Here is a 20066-nt window from a genome sequence, read left to right as displayed (position 1 = left end):
CTAAGGTGCCATGCATCCTAGGCGTGGGCCACCCCTGCCTTGGAGACCTGTTACCAACAACGCCCAAGAATGTTGTCTCCTAGGCGCTGTTGGATCCCCCCCATACTTCCTAGGCGTGGGTCACCCCCTCCTAGGATACAAATTATGTACCATGCCTAGGAATTGTGTCCCCTAGGCGTGGTTAGGTTCCATTCCTTCCATACATCCTAGGCATGGGTCACCCTCGCCTAGAAGACAAGTTTTGTACCACGCCTAGGAATTGTGTCCCTTTGGCGTGATTAGGTTCCATTCTTTCCATACTTCCTAGGCGTGGGTAACCCCCGCCTACGAGATAAGTTTTTTACCATGCCTAAGAACTATGTCTCCTAGGAATGTTTGGGTTCCATCCCTGTCAAAATCCTAGGTGTGGGTTACCCCCGCCTAGGAAGCATCCATTGTACCACGCCTAGGAATCATGTCTCCAAGGCATGATTGAGTTTCAACCCTTCCATTATCCTAGGCGTGGGTTACCCCCGCCTAGGAAGCATGCATTGTACCACGCCTAAGAATCGTATCTCCTAGACGTGGTTTGGCTTTCAAGACTCAATATATCCTCGGCGTGGGTCACCCCCACCTAGGAGACACCTTATGAACCACCCCTAAGAATCATGTCTCCCAGACGTGGTTTGGTACTTCAATTCATACCCTATGATTTTTTCATAAATCTAGGGTAAGTAAACTTATGTTTTTAATTTTTTAGTAAAGAATGTTCTAGAATTTGAATTTTCAAATTCAAAATGCCTGGGCTTCCCGCCCTTGGTGACTTGACAGGCCCATTTCTTTTAGGCCCATTTGTCGATTGAGTTCCCTCTACTCGGCTATAAAAGGAGTGGAGTGTGAGTTCATTTCCCACACTCCTCAAATTTCCCAAAAATTCTCTCCTTCTATAATATTTTCTCTCCCTCTTTGCCACCGCTAGGCGATTTCCGGCCTTTCTTTCAGCCGTAGTTCTCGCCATTTTCTGGGGTTTTCTTGAAGATTTTGTTTGAATCTTCATCTCCTTCCTCATCTTCAAGAGCTTTCTGGGTTTCGAGCTTTTATCATCCATGGCGGATTCTGACTCATCCCACTCCCAAATTCTCCGAGCTGCTCCCCGTCCTTCTAGGGCCAGCCGAGGTAAAAAAGCTCTAGTCTATTCGTCAGTTATTTCTCTTAGGGATCTTTTAACCGAATTTGGGAAAGCCTTCCCTAATATGTTACACATAGATGCATATAATTACCCTTCTAGATTTGATTCTAATAAAGTAGGGACTATAGCCCATTTATTTGGTATTTCTCACCCTTATAGGGTTGTGGCTCCAGGCCCAAATGAAAGGGCATGTTACCCAAAGCCTGGGGCCATTCGGGTCTATAAGGAAATCTTTTATGCTAGTTTTCGTCTTCCTCTACGGCCCTTTGTTTTCCGCCTTTTAGCTGAAGCCCGAGTCCGTCCAACCCAACTTACCCCTAACTTGTGGCATTTTATTCACTGCTATATGGCCCAATCCCGTAAACATGGCTTTGAGCCCAATGTATGCATTTTTCTCTATTTATTTAAATTTGTAAATTCTCCTGAGGACCAAGGATGGGTTAAAATAGTTCACAGATCCTTGGCCCGTTCTTGCTTCATTTCTGGTACCAATCCTGACTCATATCCAACTTGGAAAAATGAGTGGTTTTATGTATATCTAGATGCCGAGGAGAGTTGAGACCATTTTTTCCGGCCCAACTTCTCAAAAAGTATAGAAGGCTCTTTAAGAGATTTAAAACTGGGTGTAGATGAAGATGCGGCCATCAGGGCCATTACTGCTGATAATTTGCATCATTGTGCTCTCATTCTGCCAGAGGGCAACTTGCAAAGTTTAGGTCTTAGCGACCTGGGTCCCGAGGGTACTTCTTTCCCCTTTTTATTTCATTTTTCATCTCAATATCTTTGTTACTTTTCTAATGTTTGTATATTTCCCTGCAGCTAAGGCAGCTCTGGACTCTATCTTTAAAAAAAGGAGGCCCGCGCTATCAAATGCTCCGCTGTTGAGACTCACCGCGACAAGCGGGTAAGGATTGGAGACGGCCCTTCTGTCACGGTTAAGGAGTTCATCCCTACCTTCGTATCCGAGAGGCCCCTTAGCCTCGATGAGGATACTTCCCCTTTTACTGTGACTTGGGGCCTTCAGAGGAGGGACACGGTAGTGGGGAGCTCTAAGGCTGCTGTTATTTGGTCTGAGAGCGTGGTTACGCCTCGTGACAGGGCCGAGATAGTAGAGTCTTCTAATGACGTACAGATCGAGCGTCTGGGTGCTCAGGCTGTAGCTTCAGTAAGCCTCTTCCTTATCTTATTATTTTTAAGTTTTTAGGATCTTTTCTCCATTCTTTAAACACTACTTATTGTGTTTGAACATATTTGTGCAAATGAATACCTATCTTCAGGCCGCCCTTCACAAACTGAAGGATGTGAGGACTAGCCTGACCATTGCTGAAAGGGATAAGGACATGTATCTTAAGGCCTCAGAGGCTAACTTCACTAGCTTCTGTGAAGTGGAGAAGGAATTGGCTGAGGAGAAGGAGAAGGTTCGTAAGCTGGAACTGAATGCTTAGAGGGCTCGAGCTGAGGTGATAGCTGATTATAAAACATCTTAGGACTTTTAAGAAATCCTGAATGCCAAGTATGATGCTAACTTTCCCGAGACCTTTTCTAGTTGCTGGGAGCAGATAGTGGAGGATATTGGGAAGAAGATCCCGGAGGTGACCCTTGCAGCCTACCCAGTGCCTCATGTTCCCGCGCCAGGACCTCTTCTTGAGGATATTCCTCTTTCCCCTTCTCTGACTACTTCTGCTGAGGCCACAGCTTCTCCTTCTCAGGATGTTAATCTCATGGAAGACGAGCTTGTTTCCCTTTATACCGCTACTGACGGGGGAAACGATGATGATGATTTGTTTAATGATCTAGATTAGTTTCCTTTTCTTATTGGCCCATCATGGCTTTCTATGTATTAATTAATTTGTACTTTGGAACTTATTACCCTTCGGGGTTTATTTATGTTATTTCCTTTTTCATAACCTTCCCTTCAAGTTTTTTATCACTTTCTAAGTGTTATACTTTTAAGGAGGATGATTAATAACCCGAACTACTCAGTTCTAAGAGTCATGCACTGAGTATTCTTATAATGGAAGAATTATTGAAGTTTCCTTCCTTTAGTGATCAAAGCATGGATTTTTCTAAAATCAAATAAAGTACTATCACAACTTGGACATCCAAAGATTGAAATAATTCCAACTCAGTAATATATAGTCTGGTTTTCCAAAACCTTACATAACATGGGTTCAACCCTTAACAATCACGAACTAAAATACAAATCCTACTGAAACCGAGATATAAAATCCTATGCAAACAAAGCTTCCAGGTGCTTTTGAAACTTGTTACCAATATAGTAAGTATAATCTATAGGTAGTAAACTTTCAGGTTTTGAGCGTGCCAAGTCCGAGGTATTTCTTCTCCATCCATGATTTCCAGCTTGTAAGATCCCCTTCCCTGAATACTCTTAATCTTGTATGATCCTTCCCAATTTGGAGAAAGCTTTCCTTTCTGCCCTATACCAGAGGATTCCACCTTCCTTAGGACCAAATATCCTTGCTTGAAGAATCTCTCTTTTACCCTTAGGTTGTAATAAAAAAAGGCTTTCTTCTGACATTCCACTATCTTTCCGTGCGCCACATCTCATACTTCATCTATTAAATCCAAGGCTAATCTTTGCCCCTCCTCATTTTCCTCAGCATTGAAAGCTTGGATTTGGGGAGATGAGTGCGATATTTCTACAAGAACAACTACTTCTGCCCCATATGTTAACATGAAGGGAGTTGCTCCAGTAGTGACTCCACAAGTAGTCCTGTAAGCCCAAAGTATTGGAAGTATTTCATCCACCCAATTATTCCTGGATTTTTCAATCTTCTTCTTCAACCAATCTAAAATTATACGGTTTGCCACTTCCACTTTCCCATTGGCTTGTGGATGAGCTACGGAGGTGAACCATAACTCGATCTCATTCTCCTCGCAGTATTTCCTGAACTCTTCATTGTTGAATTGTGTTCCCTTATCGATGAGCAGGATGCACGGGATTCCATATCTGCACATGATGTTTTCCCACAGGAATTGTGTAACCTGCTTAGTTGTTGATGGAAGTCAGCATCTCGGGGGGTTGTCGAACAACCGGTGCATGTTTCTGATAATGATCACACTTTTTCACATATTCTTTGGCATCGACCATCATCTCTGGCCAATAAAAGCCTAAACAGGTTATCTTATGAGCCAATGCTTTGCCCCCAATTGTTTCCCACAAATACCTTCATGTACTTCTTCGAGGGCCAAGTGTGCCTTATCAGGCCAGAATCTTTAGTAAGGAACTACGTAAGATCTTTTGTACAGAATCCCATTGATCAAAGAATATCTTAGTGCTCGAACAGTCAATTTCCGTGTTTCAGTCATATCATTTGGCAGCCAACCAGTTTGAATATGGGCCTTAATGGGATCTATCCATGATGTCCCCAGCCCTATAGGGGCTACAAGCTTAATATCGATGCTTCATGTTTTCAAAACGCGGAAGTACACACTCCCCGAACTTTTCTCTATCCTTGACGAAGCAAACTTAGAAATGCATATGCCTTAGCATCTTCCTCTCTTAGAATGTGCTCAACATGGCATTCATCAAATTGAGTCATAACAGCCCTTACAAGGCGAACATACTAAGCCATTGTTTCATCTCTTGCCTCGAACTCTCCCTTGACCTGGGATACGATAAGCTTGGAATCCCCACAAACTTTCAAATTCTTGACCCTCAATGTTCCTGCTAGGCCAAGGCCAGCTATCAGAGCTTCATACTCAGCTTCATTATTTGTGGTTGGGAAGTCTAACTTCATGGCATATTCAATCAAGAATCCATCCGGGCTTTGTAAAACAAGCTCTGCTCCACTTGAATTTGTTTTTGATGCTCCATCAAAATAGAGATCCCAGTATTCATTCTCTTTAACACCCTCTTCTTTGTCTCCTTTATTACCTTTCGTGTCTTGGGGTATAGTATCTTCATGCCCCCAACTTCTTGGTTGGGTATGGTACACTCCACCAAGAATTCAGCTAATGCCTGGGCTTTTATTGCCGTTCGTGGCTTGTATTTGATGTCAAATTCTCCCAGCTCTATTCCCATTTAATCAGTCTCCCACTAGCTTTGGGACCGTGAATGATATTTCTCAATGGCTAATTGGTTAGCACTTCAATCTTGTGAGCTTGGAAGTAAGGATGCAACTTCCTTGAGGCCATCACCAGGGCTAGAACAAATTTTTAAATAGTCAAATAATTCAACTCATCTCCGTGCAAGATTTTACTGACATAATATATGGGTTTCTGGACTTTAAGTTCCTCCTTAACCAATACAGCGCTCAAAGCATTCTATGAGACAACGAAATATAGGTACAAAACCTCATTCAGAGCTGGCTTGGCCAACAACGGGGCTTGAGCCATATACTTCTTTAATCCCTCAAATGCTTCATGGCTTTCCTCAGTCCATACGAAATCTTTAACCTTCTTCAAGGATTTAAAGAATGACAAACACGTGTCTCCGGATATGGAGATGAATCATCCTAGAGTTGCAACTCTTCCAGTGAGTTTTTGAATGTCCTTTATGGAAAGTGATGGTTCCATATCCAGGTGAGCCTTTATATTATCAGGATTGGCCTTGATTCCTCTCTTGGAGACCACCAATCCCAAACACTTTCCAGACCCCACTTCGAAAGCACACTTTGCAGGATTTAGCAACATTTTGTGATATCTCAGGACCTCAAATGCTTCCCTCAAATGGGTTATATGGTCATTCTTCACTAGACTCTTGACTAACATGTCATCGACATAAACTTCCATTGTCTTTCTAATAAGATTCTTGAAAATATTATTTACCAACCTTTGATAGGTGGCTCCTGCATTCTTGAGATCAAACGCCATAACAAGATAACAAAAAAAATACCAAATTCAGTAATGAATGATATGATTGGGATTTCATCCTTATGCATCTTAATCTAATTGTATCCACTGAATCCATCCATGAAGCTCAGCATCTCATGACCAGCAGTAGCATCTATCAATGGGTCTATCCTTGGCAACGGGAAACAGTCGTTTGGGCATACATCTCGGTAAAATCCACGCACATTCTCCATTTTCCATTAGCCTTCTTTACCATCACAGGGTTTGCTAACCATTCTGAAAACTGTATCTCCTCAATGAAACCGGCCTCTAAGAGCTTCTCTACTTCTTGCTTAATAGCTTCTTGCCTTTCTAGAGCAAAACTTCTTTTCTTTTGTTTCATAGTCTTCCGATTTGGATCTACGTTCAGCTTGTGAGTGATCAGTTCCAGATCTATGCCAGGCATATCAGCTGCTGACCATGCAAATATATCACTATTCTCTTGTAAAAACTTCACCAACTTCCCTCTAAGGGGCTCCTCTAGTGATGCTCTAATGAAAGTTACTTTCTCGGGATCCTTGGGAGCCAAAGGAATCAGAACCAAATCTTCTGCTGGCTTCCCTCTTTTCTCATCGTTTTCACGAATATCTAGATCTTCGATAGGCAGAACCTGCCCCCCCCAACTCCATCTGCCCTAAGAGAGGCCACATAACAACTCCTTGCCATCTTTTGATCTCCTCTCTCTTCTCCAATCCCATTCTGGGTGGGAAACTTCGTCACTGAATGGTAAGAAGATGGGACTGCCTTGAAAGCATGTATTCCCATTTTTCCCATGATTGCATTGTAAGTTGATCCAGCCTTTACCACTACGAAGTCTAACATCTGTGTTGCTTGTCTTGGTTCCTGACCTATGGTCATAGGAAACTTGATTATCCCTTCCACGGGGCATTCCACTCCAGCAAATCCATAAATCGGCATATTAGTTGGGGTTAATTGAGAATCATTATAACCCATCCTTATGAAGGTATCATGAAGCAAAATGTCCACCGAGGCACCATTATCTACAAGGACCCTCTTCACTGGGATGTTCCCTATTACTGGTGTTATGACCAGAGGATCGTCATGTGGAAATTTAACACCTTCCAAATCAGAATCATCGAACGTCATTGTGACTCATGTCCTAGCCCTCTTTGGGGCTTCCCTGATAATATGCATAACTTCTCTAGTATCGGATTTTCTCGAGTTTCTGGATGAGCGCGCAGCAGTTGGTCCTCCAAAAATCATATTAATCACCGGCCCTCGGGGTCGTGGTCCTCCAAAGATTGCATTTATCACCGGTCCCCTGGGCTGGGGATTTCGCCCCTGATCATCTTGATCCCTCCTACGATCATTGAGATTCTTTCTTCTATTATTATTCATATCTCCTCCATCTCCAGTATACTTGCTCAACCTTCCTTTTCTAATGAGGAACTCTATTTCATCTTTCAATTTCCTACACTCATCGGTGTCATGACCAGCATCCTTGTGAAACCTGTAATATTTACTTTTATCCAACATGGTAGGATCAGCCTTCAGGGGCCTCGACCAACGAATATCTCTATCTTTCTCGATTTCCATTAAGATCTGACTTCTAGGAGCGTTCAACTTAGCATATTCAGTGAACTTTTGTCCAGGTCCTCCCTTCTTCGGGGTTGAATCATTGCTTTGCTCAGTTCTAGGATACGTGTCCTTAGCAATATATTCCAGATCAGTCTTTCGCTTCTTGCCACCAGCAGGCTCGTTATTCACTACCGTCTTCCTCATGCCTTTCTCCACTTTGATGTACTTCCCAGCTCTGTCTTGGAGCTGTAACATGCTTTCAGGGGGTGCGTGGCTAATGACATCTTGAAGAACTCATCCTTAGTTCCCTGTTGCAGTGCTATCATAGCTACCTTATCATCAAGGTCTGGGACTTTCAAAGCCTCTTTAGTGAAATGATTCGGATAGTCTCTCAAGGACTCTTTTGCTCCTTGCACAATGCTCATGAGGGGATGCTGAGCCTTTCTCATGCACTCTCCCACTAATGAATTGCTTAATAAAAGCTTGACTTAGCTCTGTAAAGGACCCAATAGGATTCGGAGGCAAACGGCAACGTCATTCACGGGCTGCAACAACAGTGCATTAGAGAATGTCCTGACATGATTAGCGGGATCTCTACTGCCCTCATAAGCTTTGATTATAGGCATCTTAAACTTCCTTGAGATATGGGCATTCATTATCTCTTCAGTAAACGGTGGAGTGGGATCATCAGGATCTCCTAGGGGCAGAAGATCACTTGGATCAGCCTTTGGGACGACAGTCCTTCTTTGCACCGGACCATCCAGGTCTATGATAGGAGGATTTCTCCTCCTTGGAGGTAGTGGGGGTGTTGGGGTCAAGTGCGCCTCCAGGTTATGCTTCAGCCTTTTGATCTCAGCCTCATGAGCCCTGATTCTTTCCTGCACTTCTTAGGGATTCGTCCCTCGGGTGCTTCTAGGATGCTGATTAGCATCAGGCATCGGCTCTTTACCAGCACACCTCCTCCTTGGAGCCATATCATCATACGAAGATTCGGAGTCTCTCTCAGTATAAGGTCCAGAGAATTCTTGATCCTCTGGAATAGGAGCCAAACCACGTATATATGGGGGCGTCCGCCCTTGTGTTTCGCTCCGATTTTCATGTCCACTTCCTCCAACCTCGGGGTATAGGGGCATCCCATAAGGGGGTTAGTGGTCACAACAGTGGAATATTCATACCCAACGGGTCAAGGATTCATAGGAGCATGGAGCTGCTGAAATTGGGAATTCGCCCCTTGAGAAGCCGGGGGATTCATCCCTTGTAGAGCCGGGGGATTCGTCCCTTATGGCTGAGGCTCGGTTTCCCCTATCGGGGTTCATCCTTAGGTAGAGGTATAGGACGAGTGTGGGGGCATCTCCACCATTGACGAAATTGTTTGAGTTGTCTCAGCTGGTATTCCTTCAGGGGCGCTATTTCCACTCCGTGTTCTCGCCATGGTTGTTGTTATGCTTTCCCACAGAAGGCACCAAATGTTATGGATAAAAGCTTAGGGTATATTAACTGCTGTATTTATTACTAAGGTTTGGGAGCTCAAGGCCTTTAATGGCTGCTCTCGTGATTCGTAGCTTAACTCTACCTTTACGAGATGCCTATGTATCTCTATGAATTAGAGAATCAAGCCAAAAAATATAGTTCTAATTGATGGGGTAAGACCCTTTATATAGATGTTCGATGTCCTAGAGTTGGACTAGGGTTAGGAGACTTGTTGAACAAGTTCTCAGACTTTGGATAGACTTTGAAGTCCTAGAATAAAGGAATCAGACTCTTTGTTGGTGTAGGTGCCCTTGAGGCTATCTTTTATAGAATTATATCAATGATAGGACTCATTTGATGAGCTAGTAATCCTCCCTATTTACTAATTACGAAATTAATAAATAATCAGGGCTTTGGGCCTCATTAATTGGGCTTCGTTATTGGACCATATCAGGTCTAATTAATTCAACATTAATTATATTTCTAGGATAGTTTTAGGCCCATATCATTAAGTCATACTTAATATCATAAATAAAACAAATTACGTATTTAATTTATTTTCATAATATAAATATTTTCTCCTTCAAGCGTTCTTTGTGTGTGACCCTGTAGGTTATTATTATGTTGGCAATAATTTTAATATCTCATGTTAAAATTATAAACAATGAGCAGCATCTAGTAATACATCATTACTATCCAATTAATAATAATTAAATCGGTGATTCGATTAAACCTTTCGTCATAATGTATAATGTAATATAATCCTTTTAACCAAATATTATAGATTAAACTAGAGGCATGTAATGTGTCATCGTCATCTTAGTTTAATCAAAGTTTCCTTGATCAATGAGTAGACTATCATATCAAATCACGTGACCATGCATTTCATAGTCTAGCTCACACAAGAGTCCTATAATATCACTCCTAGTGGGAATTTTAGATGAAAAAGAACAAGTGATTCGGAACAAGGTTATCGAGCTAGTAAGAGTTTTGTAGAAGAACCACAATGTGGAAGAACCAACTTGAGAGTTAGAAAGCGCAATGCTAAAAAGGTATCCCTAATTATTTTCTACCCGATTCCGGGACGGAATCCTTTTAAGAAGGGGACACTGTAATAACCCCAATTTTTAGAAATTTTTGAAACCCTGATGAATAGTAACTTTTGTTGGTTTTTGCTGATTGTGGAACATCATCAGACCACCCTATATAGGAGTTCTGTTTTAAAAATTATGGGTTCATATTAGTGTTCCGTAATATAAATGAGTGTATGTGAAAGTCTTCAGAATTCGAATTCTGACATTTTGATTTTCCCGAAAATCCACCAGAAACTGAAGGAATTAAGTATAAGGTAACATGATTAAAATAAATTTATTTCAAGATTTAATTATAACAGAGGATCATTAAAGGAATATAAGATATTAAAACAGGCTTAGGGAAATCCAAGTAATAAGATCCCGGATATGATCCCTCAAACGATCAACGAGAATGAGAGTTAAGCGAACTGTAAGCTTGTACACGAAGCAAGAGAGATTAAGCAAATGTATTAGAGCAAGTGACATCATTACACCATGAAGTTTGGACATGTGGCCTGTAGATGATGTAATCAAAGTGATGCAATCACTTTAATCAAGATATTAACCAAGATTAAACTACAACCAAGCATTTCATTCACATTTCCCAAAGCAAACCAAGCAAGCTTCTCTTTCTCTCCCTTATTTCATCTTGCATTTGGCCTTTTGAAGAATATGGTGAATTAGAAATTCAAAACTCAAGTTATACTCAATGGAAAATTACAAGGTTTATTTTTATAGCACCCAAATTTCCTAACTTAGAAGAGCCATGAGTTTAAGCTCTAGAATCCATAGCTTTCATAGTCATTTAATTCATCAAAGTAGTGTTTACAAGAACTAACTTTATGTTTTCTTATGTTTCTTTTAAGACCCAACCTTAGTAAAGATAGTTAGAGGTTCTTGAGGCCCCAAGTGATTCTCCGCTCTCCAAGGAAGGTATAAACTTTTGAACCCTTAGTTTTAGTTTTATTTTCTTTAGATGATAATGGTTTTTAGATGAATGGGTTTTGTTTTATGTTAATGGATGTTGGATTGTTATTGAATTGGTGTTGATTTGGTGTAGTTTAAAATTCGGGAATCGTTAATGTATAACCGTCGTAATGCCCGTTTTATTAGAGACTATTTTTGTACATAACCTTTAGACCCAAAGACCCACTTATAAGTACTAACCACTGCCATTCTTAGATATTTTAAGTTTTAAGCTTCTTTTTGATATGTGGATCGCTTTAATCCAATTTACGGTTTAGGAGAAATGACCGTTTTAAGTTACGGCATTTTGGAAGCAAACTTCTATCCCTCGAATAACTTTGAGACCATGTTTAAGGGCTCCTAAAAGACTAATCAGAACATGAAACAATTATGTAAAGTGGCTTGGACAGTTAGTAAGATTCTTGCGAAGGATTCTCCTTAAAATGTTTTACGACCAATTTTATAAAAATGGTGGAGTCGAGGGTGTGCAAATGACCAATGTATACCTTTAAGTGTGAAAGCAAGCGTTAGGGTATGCATGAGTAAAGTCTAGTTTCTTAAGTGATCGAGGATTAATTCCGGCTTATGTTGTTGTTTATAGGTTACCGGACCCACCACAAGCTCATTAACACCCCCGGACACTCATGCAAGTTTTCTACCCGTATTACTATTGTTGTGGTGATATATATGGGTTATCTTGATATAATTGCATGAGTATTCTTAGCAAATTCTTGAGATATATATATATATACATGTATGTTTCGGGAAGCATGTTGGTATGATATATATGCATGCATGTTTTGAAATCATGATATTTTCTTGTCAAATATGATTGCTTTAAAGTAGATCTTGCATAATACTTATGCTAGTATTTAATAATATTTTGCGTATCCCCTCAGAGTAGGGCATACCAGTTGAACATTTTACCTAAACCAGGAGGCGATGTTCCCGAGTATATTATATATAGTTTTCAAAATTATTAATCGAATAATACTTATTCGATAGTTTTAAATTACAAGTGAATTTTATTTTATGAATATTTATTTAATATTTTTATTATGACCAAAGATTATTTTGTTATTTGAATAGAGATTCTACGTATAAGACTTATTTTATTTTATGAAATGAATATTAGTTTTGAATATTCATTCGAGGACTTATGCCTTCGCTTATTTTACTAAATAATATTCTTTATTTCCTTATAGAATAATGTTTTGATATTCGTCTAATAATTTTAAAAATGATTGATATTATTTAAATCATCTTTACCTTAAACATTTTCGAAAGTATTTTCAAATCTTCAAAATGATTTTAAAAGTTGGAGCGGATCCCAAAACTCGTTTTCAAATTTAAATCTTACCTTATGAAGGAGATTTAAATACTCGCCTAAAAACCTTGGGGATCCTGCTCAGTGTTGTATTTTTATATATTTGCAATGAAGTTGCTGAATAAACAAAGAGAATTTTATTACTTACCTAACATTCGGGAAGTAAGTCTTGAAACCAGTTTAATTACAGGAAGATTCCCGATTATGAGTTTTGGGTGTGGCTTCAAGCCAACCCACATTCCTAAATACTTCCCAAATATCTGGAAGTGATTTTATAAAAGTATTGTACCTATCAACGAGCTAATATACGCTCGGGGAATGACGATTAACTTCATATTCCAATTATAAAGACAAGATTCTTCAAGAAATTGGAAGTGCCCAACACCTAGCGCGTCGGGATAAGTGTAAGAGGCTGTGGGATAGTCCATCAACGCGTAGGAGGCTGTGGGACAGTCCAGCATAATACCCTAATGTAGCTAGGGTGATGACCAAATGGAAATTCGTCCTTCTACTAGTAGTAAAGTTAAATGAATGATACATTTCCTGATCAGCAATGTATCATTGTTTATTTAAAAGGTTCCTTTCTTTCTTCAAAATTTAATTTGAATACAACTCTGTATTGGAAAGCCCATTGGCTATGTTATCAAAAGTGTTGTTAGTGATTGAGAACTCACACTTAAATTGTCCTTTAAACATTTCCACTTGTTTAACACCTTTATTTTATATGTTCAAATTATGAAAAGGTTGTATCTTGAATCACCTTGTAACTTCATCTATGAGATGAATTTTTGAAAACTAATTATATTTTGAACTGTAGTTTTCAAGTGAGTTTTATGAGAAAAATATATAAGTATTTTGAAGTATCTTGTAACTTCATCATTTAAACTTATATCTAGTAAATGATTATCTTATGCATAAAAAGATTTTCATAAAGTTATCGATAAAGATACTTTGCACTACTAAACAAACTATATATATTTTAAAAGTATATATATATTGATTATTTTGCGACTTCAAAGTCTCATTATGATATCAAACATGGTTCATATTTTCTTGACCAAGGCTTTCATAAATACTATAAAAATGTACGTATATTATTAATCAGTTATACGTTAAATTGGTGGGTTGTGTTTCTCACCCTTACTTTATTCATTCATCACACAACAACAGTTATACAAGATGAACAGGACCAAGCTCCCAATTCGCGAATGGATAGGAAACATTCTGCAGTATCTTGTAGGCATCAATGCCGCTATGGCCGAGGTAGGAACTACCAATAGGCTAGGATTTCAACTTTTGATGTACCAGATTTATAAATATCTATGAATTGTTATAATGGAAAGGAACATGTAAATTAATCAGGTATCCTTTTGAGGTGTAATAACTTATAATTTGTAGATCATCTAACTTATACTAATTCAGTTTCATCTCTAAGACTATAATATGTGGTGTGTGTCTATGTGTATATTATGGGGTCAGTACGCAATAGTTAGTTGTTGATTTAAGATTGAGTGTTGATTAATGGAAATGGAACTCGTGACAATCCGGATCCCCGACCCCGGATTTGGGGGTGTTACAATTGAACCCTCGATGAAAGCATGCCAAATATTTAAATGCATCCGTACGTATAAATGAATTAATCAAAGTATATATATGTACAACTGTGTTAAAACGACTATCATTATCCAAATAATTCCACCACGTAGGAGAGGAACAAGGGCTCAGCCCGCAGAATCAGTTAATCAGAGGCAGGACGAACCTGAGCATGTTGTTAATGAGGAAAGTGAGGAAGACTGTGATTTTAATGAATTTGATGAAGAGGAATATATGGAAGAAGAGGATGAGGATACCCATCCAAGGGAAACCCCATGAATGAGTTTATGGATCTCGTAAGGGCATATCTGAACCAAAAACCTCTTCCACCGCCGCTATATACTGCCCCGCAAAGTGCTGCTACCGCCATAAGGGAATTGAAGCCCCTCAAACCCCCGGTGACATGAATAGAAAATACATCCTAAATACACATTAAATGTTTCATTAATTATACTTGGGTTTCTTGTCTGAAGTCCGGTACAAACCTCTATGTTCCGAGCTCGTAGAAGATTCAAGATGGCCCATGTAGACAAGGCCCACCAGCAAATGTCGTCAAGGTCCACGAACACAAGTTGTTCATGGACTAAGCCCAATACGGATGGAATAGCAGAGACATGTGTCCTAAATAGACTCAAAGTCCTACACAAAAGGTTCTAGAGTTCCTTCCCTTATAGGACTCATAATCACCATCTAAGTTGGAGACTTGTCCACCAAATCTCCCAACACAAGTCTAACCCTAGACTTACCTCTATATAAAGGGCTCTACCCCTCAACCTAGAACTACATTTTTTGGCTTGATTCTCTAACACACAGAGATACGTAGGTATCTTACAAGGACCGATACTCCCGAACGCGAGAGTAACCATTAAAGTTCGAAGCTCATAAACCCTAGCATTAATTACTAACACTATCTAGTTTTTATTCTACAATATTTTGCACCATCTGTGGGAAGACTACACCAACCATGGTAAACACACGGAGCAGAAACAATAGTGGAACAGACAGTCCTGTCCCATCCTGAACAATCGCATCAGTGGTGGAAGTACCACCGCAATTAACCTATGCCTTCACCCAAGGAGGAACCCTGGTAGGGGCAAGTGAGGCTTAGCCACAAGGGACGAATCCCCAATTTCAGCAGCTACATGCCCTAGTGAGCTCTCAACCCATTGGGTATGAGCACTCGATGATCTTGACCACTAACCCCCCTTACGGGATGCCTCTATGCCCCGAGGCTGGAGGAAGTGGACACTCTAATCGGGGTGAAGCACAAGGGCGGATGCCCCAATATATATTTGGCTTGGCTCCTATTCCGGAGGATCAAGAATTCTCTGGACCTTATTCTGATAGAGACTCTGAATCATCAGATGACGATGTTGCTCCGAGAAGGAGGCGTGCTAGTAAAAAGCCGATACCTAGCACCAACCAGCGCTCCAGGAGCACTTAAGGGACGAATCTCCACGATGTCCAGGAGAGGATCAGGGCTCATGAAGCTGAGATCCAAAGGCTGAAGTGCAACATGGAGACGCACCTGACCCCAAGACCTCCACTTGCTCTGAGACGGAGAGATATTCCTCCAATCATAGACCTGGATGGTCCAATACCAAGAAGGACTGTTGCCCCAAGGGCTGACCCAAGTGATCTTATGCCCCTAGAAGATCCTTATGATCCAAACCCACCATTCATTGATGAGATAATGAAAGCCCGCATCTCAAAGAAGTTGTGAGTATTTGAACAAGCCGTGAGTGCAGTCCACGTGAAGGAAGAATAGAAACTCCAGAAGCCTGTATACTATATAAGCAAGGTGCTCCATGGAGTAGGGTTGAATTAATCAACCATATAGAAGTTCGTGCTTGCTCTCATTACAGCCTCGAGGAAGCTGAGACCATACTTCCAGGCTTACAAGATTGAAGTCCTGATGGACCAACCCTTCAGAAATATTCTTCATAGCCCGAAGGCCAGTGGAAGGCTCATTAAGTGGGAAATTGAGTTAGAAGAATTTATCATTAAGTACAAGCCTCGAACGGGCATCAAGGCCCAGGACTTAGCAGACTTCATGGTCGAATGCACCATTAACGATCAAGAAGTCAGGGGGCAAGAGATAGTAATCCCAAAGGAGGAAAGAAGGAGAAGGACAAAGAAACGACCCTGAAAGAGTATTGGGTTCTCCATTTTGACAGAGAGTCCAAAACAAAATCTAGTGGTGTAGATCTAGTCTTGCAAAGCCCTATGGGTTTATGATTGAGTATGATTTAAAGTTGGATTTCCCAACTACGAAGAACGAAGCAGAATATGAAGCGTTGATAGCCGGCTTAGGCTTGGCTAGAGCTGTGAGGGCCAAAAACCTGAAGGTCTATGGAGACTCAAGACTTGTAGTTGCTCAAGTTAATGGAGAGTTTGAGGCCAAAGATGATATTATGCCAAATACCTGAGAGTCGTAAAGGGAATACTGACTCAATTTGATGAATGGTATGCAAAATATATTTCGAGAGAGGAGAACACTATGGCGGATGCCTTATCCCAGTTCGCCTCGTCTGAAATAGAGAACTATATGAGAAGTATCTACTTCCAGGTCTTAAAGACCCCTACTATTTATGTCAGAAATATGATAACACCGGTTGGTATGACAAGCTGTTGGATATACCCGATAAAAACCCACTTAGAGACTGGGTGGCTTCCCGATGATGCCCAGGAGGCACGCAAGTTGTCAGTTAGAGTATTAAGATATTCATTGATTGAAGGCCTTCTCTACAAAAGGTCCTTTGTTATTATATACCTGAAATGCTTGAGACCTCTTGAAGTAGAGGAGGCACTTAAAGAATCCCATGAAGGGATTTGTTGACAACACTTGGGGAGAGGGCCCTCGCTCACAAGATAACTCGGTTGGGATTCTACTGGCAAACTATGCTAGCTGATGCAAAGGATTATGTAAATAAATGTGACAGGTGCCAGAGGCACGCTCCAATAGTACGACAGCCCCCAGAGAGACTTACATCTATCAACACAACCATCCCTTTTGCAATATGGGGAATGGATATACTTGGACCATTTCCAATAGCATCGGGACAAAGAATGTTCATTTTGGTAGCCATAGACTACTTCACGAAGTGGATTGGGGCTAAGGCACTAGCCAAGATAACCACCAAGAAAATTGCCCATTTTTTCTAGGAGAATGTGATATGCCGATTTGGGATCCCACACATCCTTGTCTTGGATAATGGGCGACAATTTGATAATGCGAAATTTAGAAAGTACTGCGATGGTAACTGCATATAGCTTCGCTTCACCTCGGTTGCTCACCCGCAAACAAACGGGCAGACGGAAGTTGCTAACTGAATCATCCTTGATGGACTTAAGAAAAGGGTTGAACGTTTAAGGAACACTTGGGCAGATGAGTTGCTGCAAGTAATATGGGCATATCATACCACCTGCAAAGTGACTACCGAAGCTACCCCATTTATGCTGGCCTACGGAGCCGAGGTCGTGGTGCCTCTCGAGATCACTCATGGATCCCCTAGGATCGAAGCTTACGAGCCAGAGACAAATGAAGAAGGAATGAGGCTCACTCTCGATCTCATTGACGAGGTCAGAGATGAGGCCATCACACGTAATGTAGAGCATCAACAAAGAGCCTCCCTATATTACAATAGAAGGGTTAAAGAAAGGTTCTTTCAGCAGGGAGATTTGGTTCTAAGGAAGATTGAGGCATTGGGAGTCGGGGAGAGAGGAAAGCTAGCCCCTAACTGGGAAGGACCTTATAAGGTCAAAAAGACATTAGGACGAGGATACTACAAGTTGGAGACCCTGAATGGTGATGAAGTGCTCCACACTTGGCGCACTTCAAACCTGAAGGTTTATTATGTTTAGAAAATTGGTGATGTGTTTCTAGTACTTAGTATTAAGTTTATAAATAAGGTCGATGAAACCATCTTATGTAAGGATTGAACCCATTTCTCAGAGATATTATCTATGTATGCAAGTTTATTTGTATCATCTTGTCTACCAATTTATTTAAGTACGGGCATCTCAAGAATGCAAGTCCCGAAGGAACAAATGCCGAAAATAAAAGACAAGTATGAAATGAAATCAAACGAAGTGCATAAATAAAGATCCCGAAGGATCACGAGTTAAGTCCCGAAGTATGAAATGAAATCAAACGAGTTACAAATAAATACAATTTGAATAAACAAGTTCTAAAAAACAAGGCCACATGTGGCAATCAAAGCCATGCAAGGCCATATCAGTCACTCATTAGAAGAGCCCTCCTCTTCCTCAACATTCCCCGGTCCTTGGCCATCTTTCCCCTCCCCCTCCTCTTCCTCGTCCAAACTAGCCTCGGAGGACGAGTTCCTGCTCCTTGCAACAGGATCCCTGATATTCCCATAAAGGGCTATTGGGGCCTTACCTTTAGAACCGGAAACCCCACGACTGGAACTAGACCGGGACCGCATACGAGGGGTCTCAGGCACAGACCCGGAGGCCTTCCTGGAAGGGTCCATAATAGGTAGTGACCAAGGGAAAGATAAGAGACTCAGGTCCACGATGTCTGGATACATGCCATAAGCATCATTTAATCCCCTCTTCCATCCTATGGCTAGGTTAATGGGGCGCATCTAATCATCATGCTCATCCATTATCTTAGTGAATGATGAGGATCTGTGGTATAATTCCACGAGGTCTCTCCATTCCTTCTTCCTCTTCTCCTCCACCTTAGCGCACTTCCTCTCTAAGAATGTAATCTTACTCTTTGCTTCATGAGCTTTGAACTCCCACTCCTCCGAGGAAATCTTCATTGTGTTCATTGAGGTCTGCAGCGCTGCATAGTCAGTCCATTTATTATGATTTGGGTGGAGGACACAGTGAACTAAGCATTGGCCTGACAAGGAGAACATTAAAAGGAGTTATAAAAAGTTAGAAGGGATGAGTCCCCAAATACAAGGCCTAGGCCGACCAGTCATGGCTGACCAACATAAAACAAGGCCTTTTGGCCGAGCAGAGCCCCCCTGTAAGATTGGTTCTCGTGAAATTTCTACAAGTTCCCAAAGAAGTGCACTCGAACGAAAAGTTTATACAAGTTGAAGTATACCTGATATAAGGCATGAGCCCCCGACATCTTGGCCTCAAGAAGTTTCTCTTCAGAAGAGACATGAAGAAGGTCAAGAGGAGTAACACAGTTCCTCGACCACTCGAGGGCTAATTCCGGATTGCCGAACACTGAGTCATTGTTGGAATTTCCCCACTTAGGTTCCCGGGGGGCCTTGCACTCCCATCAAAGTCTTTGGTCCTCTTCTACCCGGATCCATACGCTTCATGGAAAACAGGAATTATAGGGACTCAGTTAGCTTGCTTGGCTGTGTCCTAAGCCATCCTTCATGTAGTCGTATCGCTCTTGTTGACCTTAGCAAGAGCCTCGGCAGCTGAAAGAAGATAAAAGAAGACAAATATAAGAAAAAACTTGTACAAAGTTAAAGTAGAATGAAAATAAATACCCTCTATAGAGAGGCCGCTAATGCCAACCTCAACGAGCTTGGTTTCTGTTACAAACTCCCAACAAGGGGTTCTCCCGTCATCATTAATAAGAAGATCGTGAGCATGAAGTTCAGCATCAGAAAGGTTGAGAATGTAGTGAGAACTATCAACCGGGCTACTGAAGTCACGTCTGAAGTACGCTCCCCATTCACCACCCTTCCATTCTAAGACCAAAAACTTTTGATTCCATTTGTGGATTGAGTCATGGAGAGAGCACTTGTTCACTATATGAGGAACTTGAGGTCTATATTGTATCACAACCCAGCCAAGTATGTTCAGGGGAGAAGCTTTCATCATGAATATACTTCGGAACATTGTTACATTCAGCGGGATGCCCAAGTCACCAAGTCATGACACCTCACTATGAAGAGAGTGATAAAAGCCCACCCATTGGGGTATAGTTGGCAGAGATGAATTTTGAGCTCCACCAGAATTCTTGGAATGAAGGAGTGCGGGGGAAACCGTAGCCCTGATTCCAAGGCCGCCTTTTGCACGAATAGCCTTTCGGGGTTGAAATTACAGACCCTCTCACTAGGCTTAGCCTTTCGAA

General features: G+C 41.2%; 1 protein-coding gene across 1 annotated transcript; it reads left to right on the top strand.

Annotated features, from left to right (window-relative positions):
• Positions 1-17204: 17204 nt before the first annotated feature.
• LOC141665689 (uncharacterized) lies at positions 17205-17854 on the top strand. Its single transcript, XM_074471673.1, has 2 exons — positions 17205-17249; positions 17345-17854. Exons 1-2 carry the CDS (start codon positions 17205-17207, stop codon positions 17852-17854), a joined length of 555 nt encoding a protein of 184 aa, XP_074327774.1.
• Positions 17855-20066: the final 2212 nt, after the last annotated feature.

This window comes from Apium graveolens, chromosome 6 (genome assembly GCF_009905375.1).
Source record: "Apium graveolens cultivar Ventura chromosome 6, ASM990537v1, whole genome shotgun sequence".
NCBI classification, from domain to species: Eukaryota; Viridiplantae; Streptophyta; class Magnoliopsida; order Apiales; family Apiaceae; genus Apium; species Apium graveolens.
Note: the sequence above shows the minus strand (reverse complement) of the source record. Positions and strands in the feature narration are given on the sequence as shown.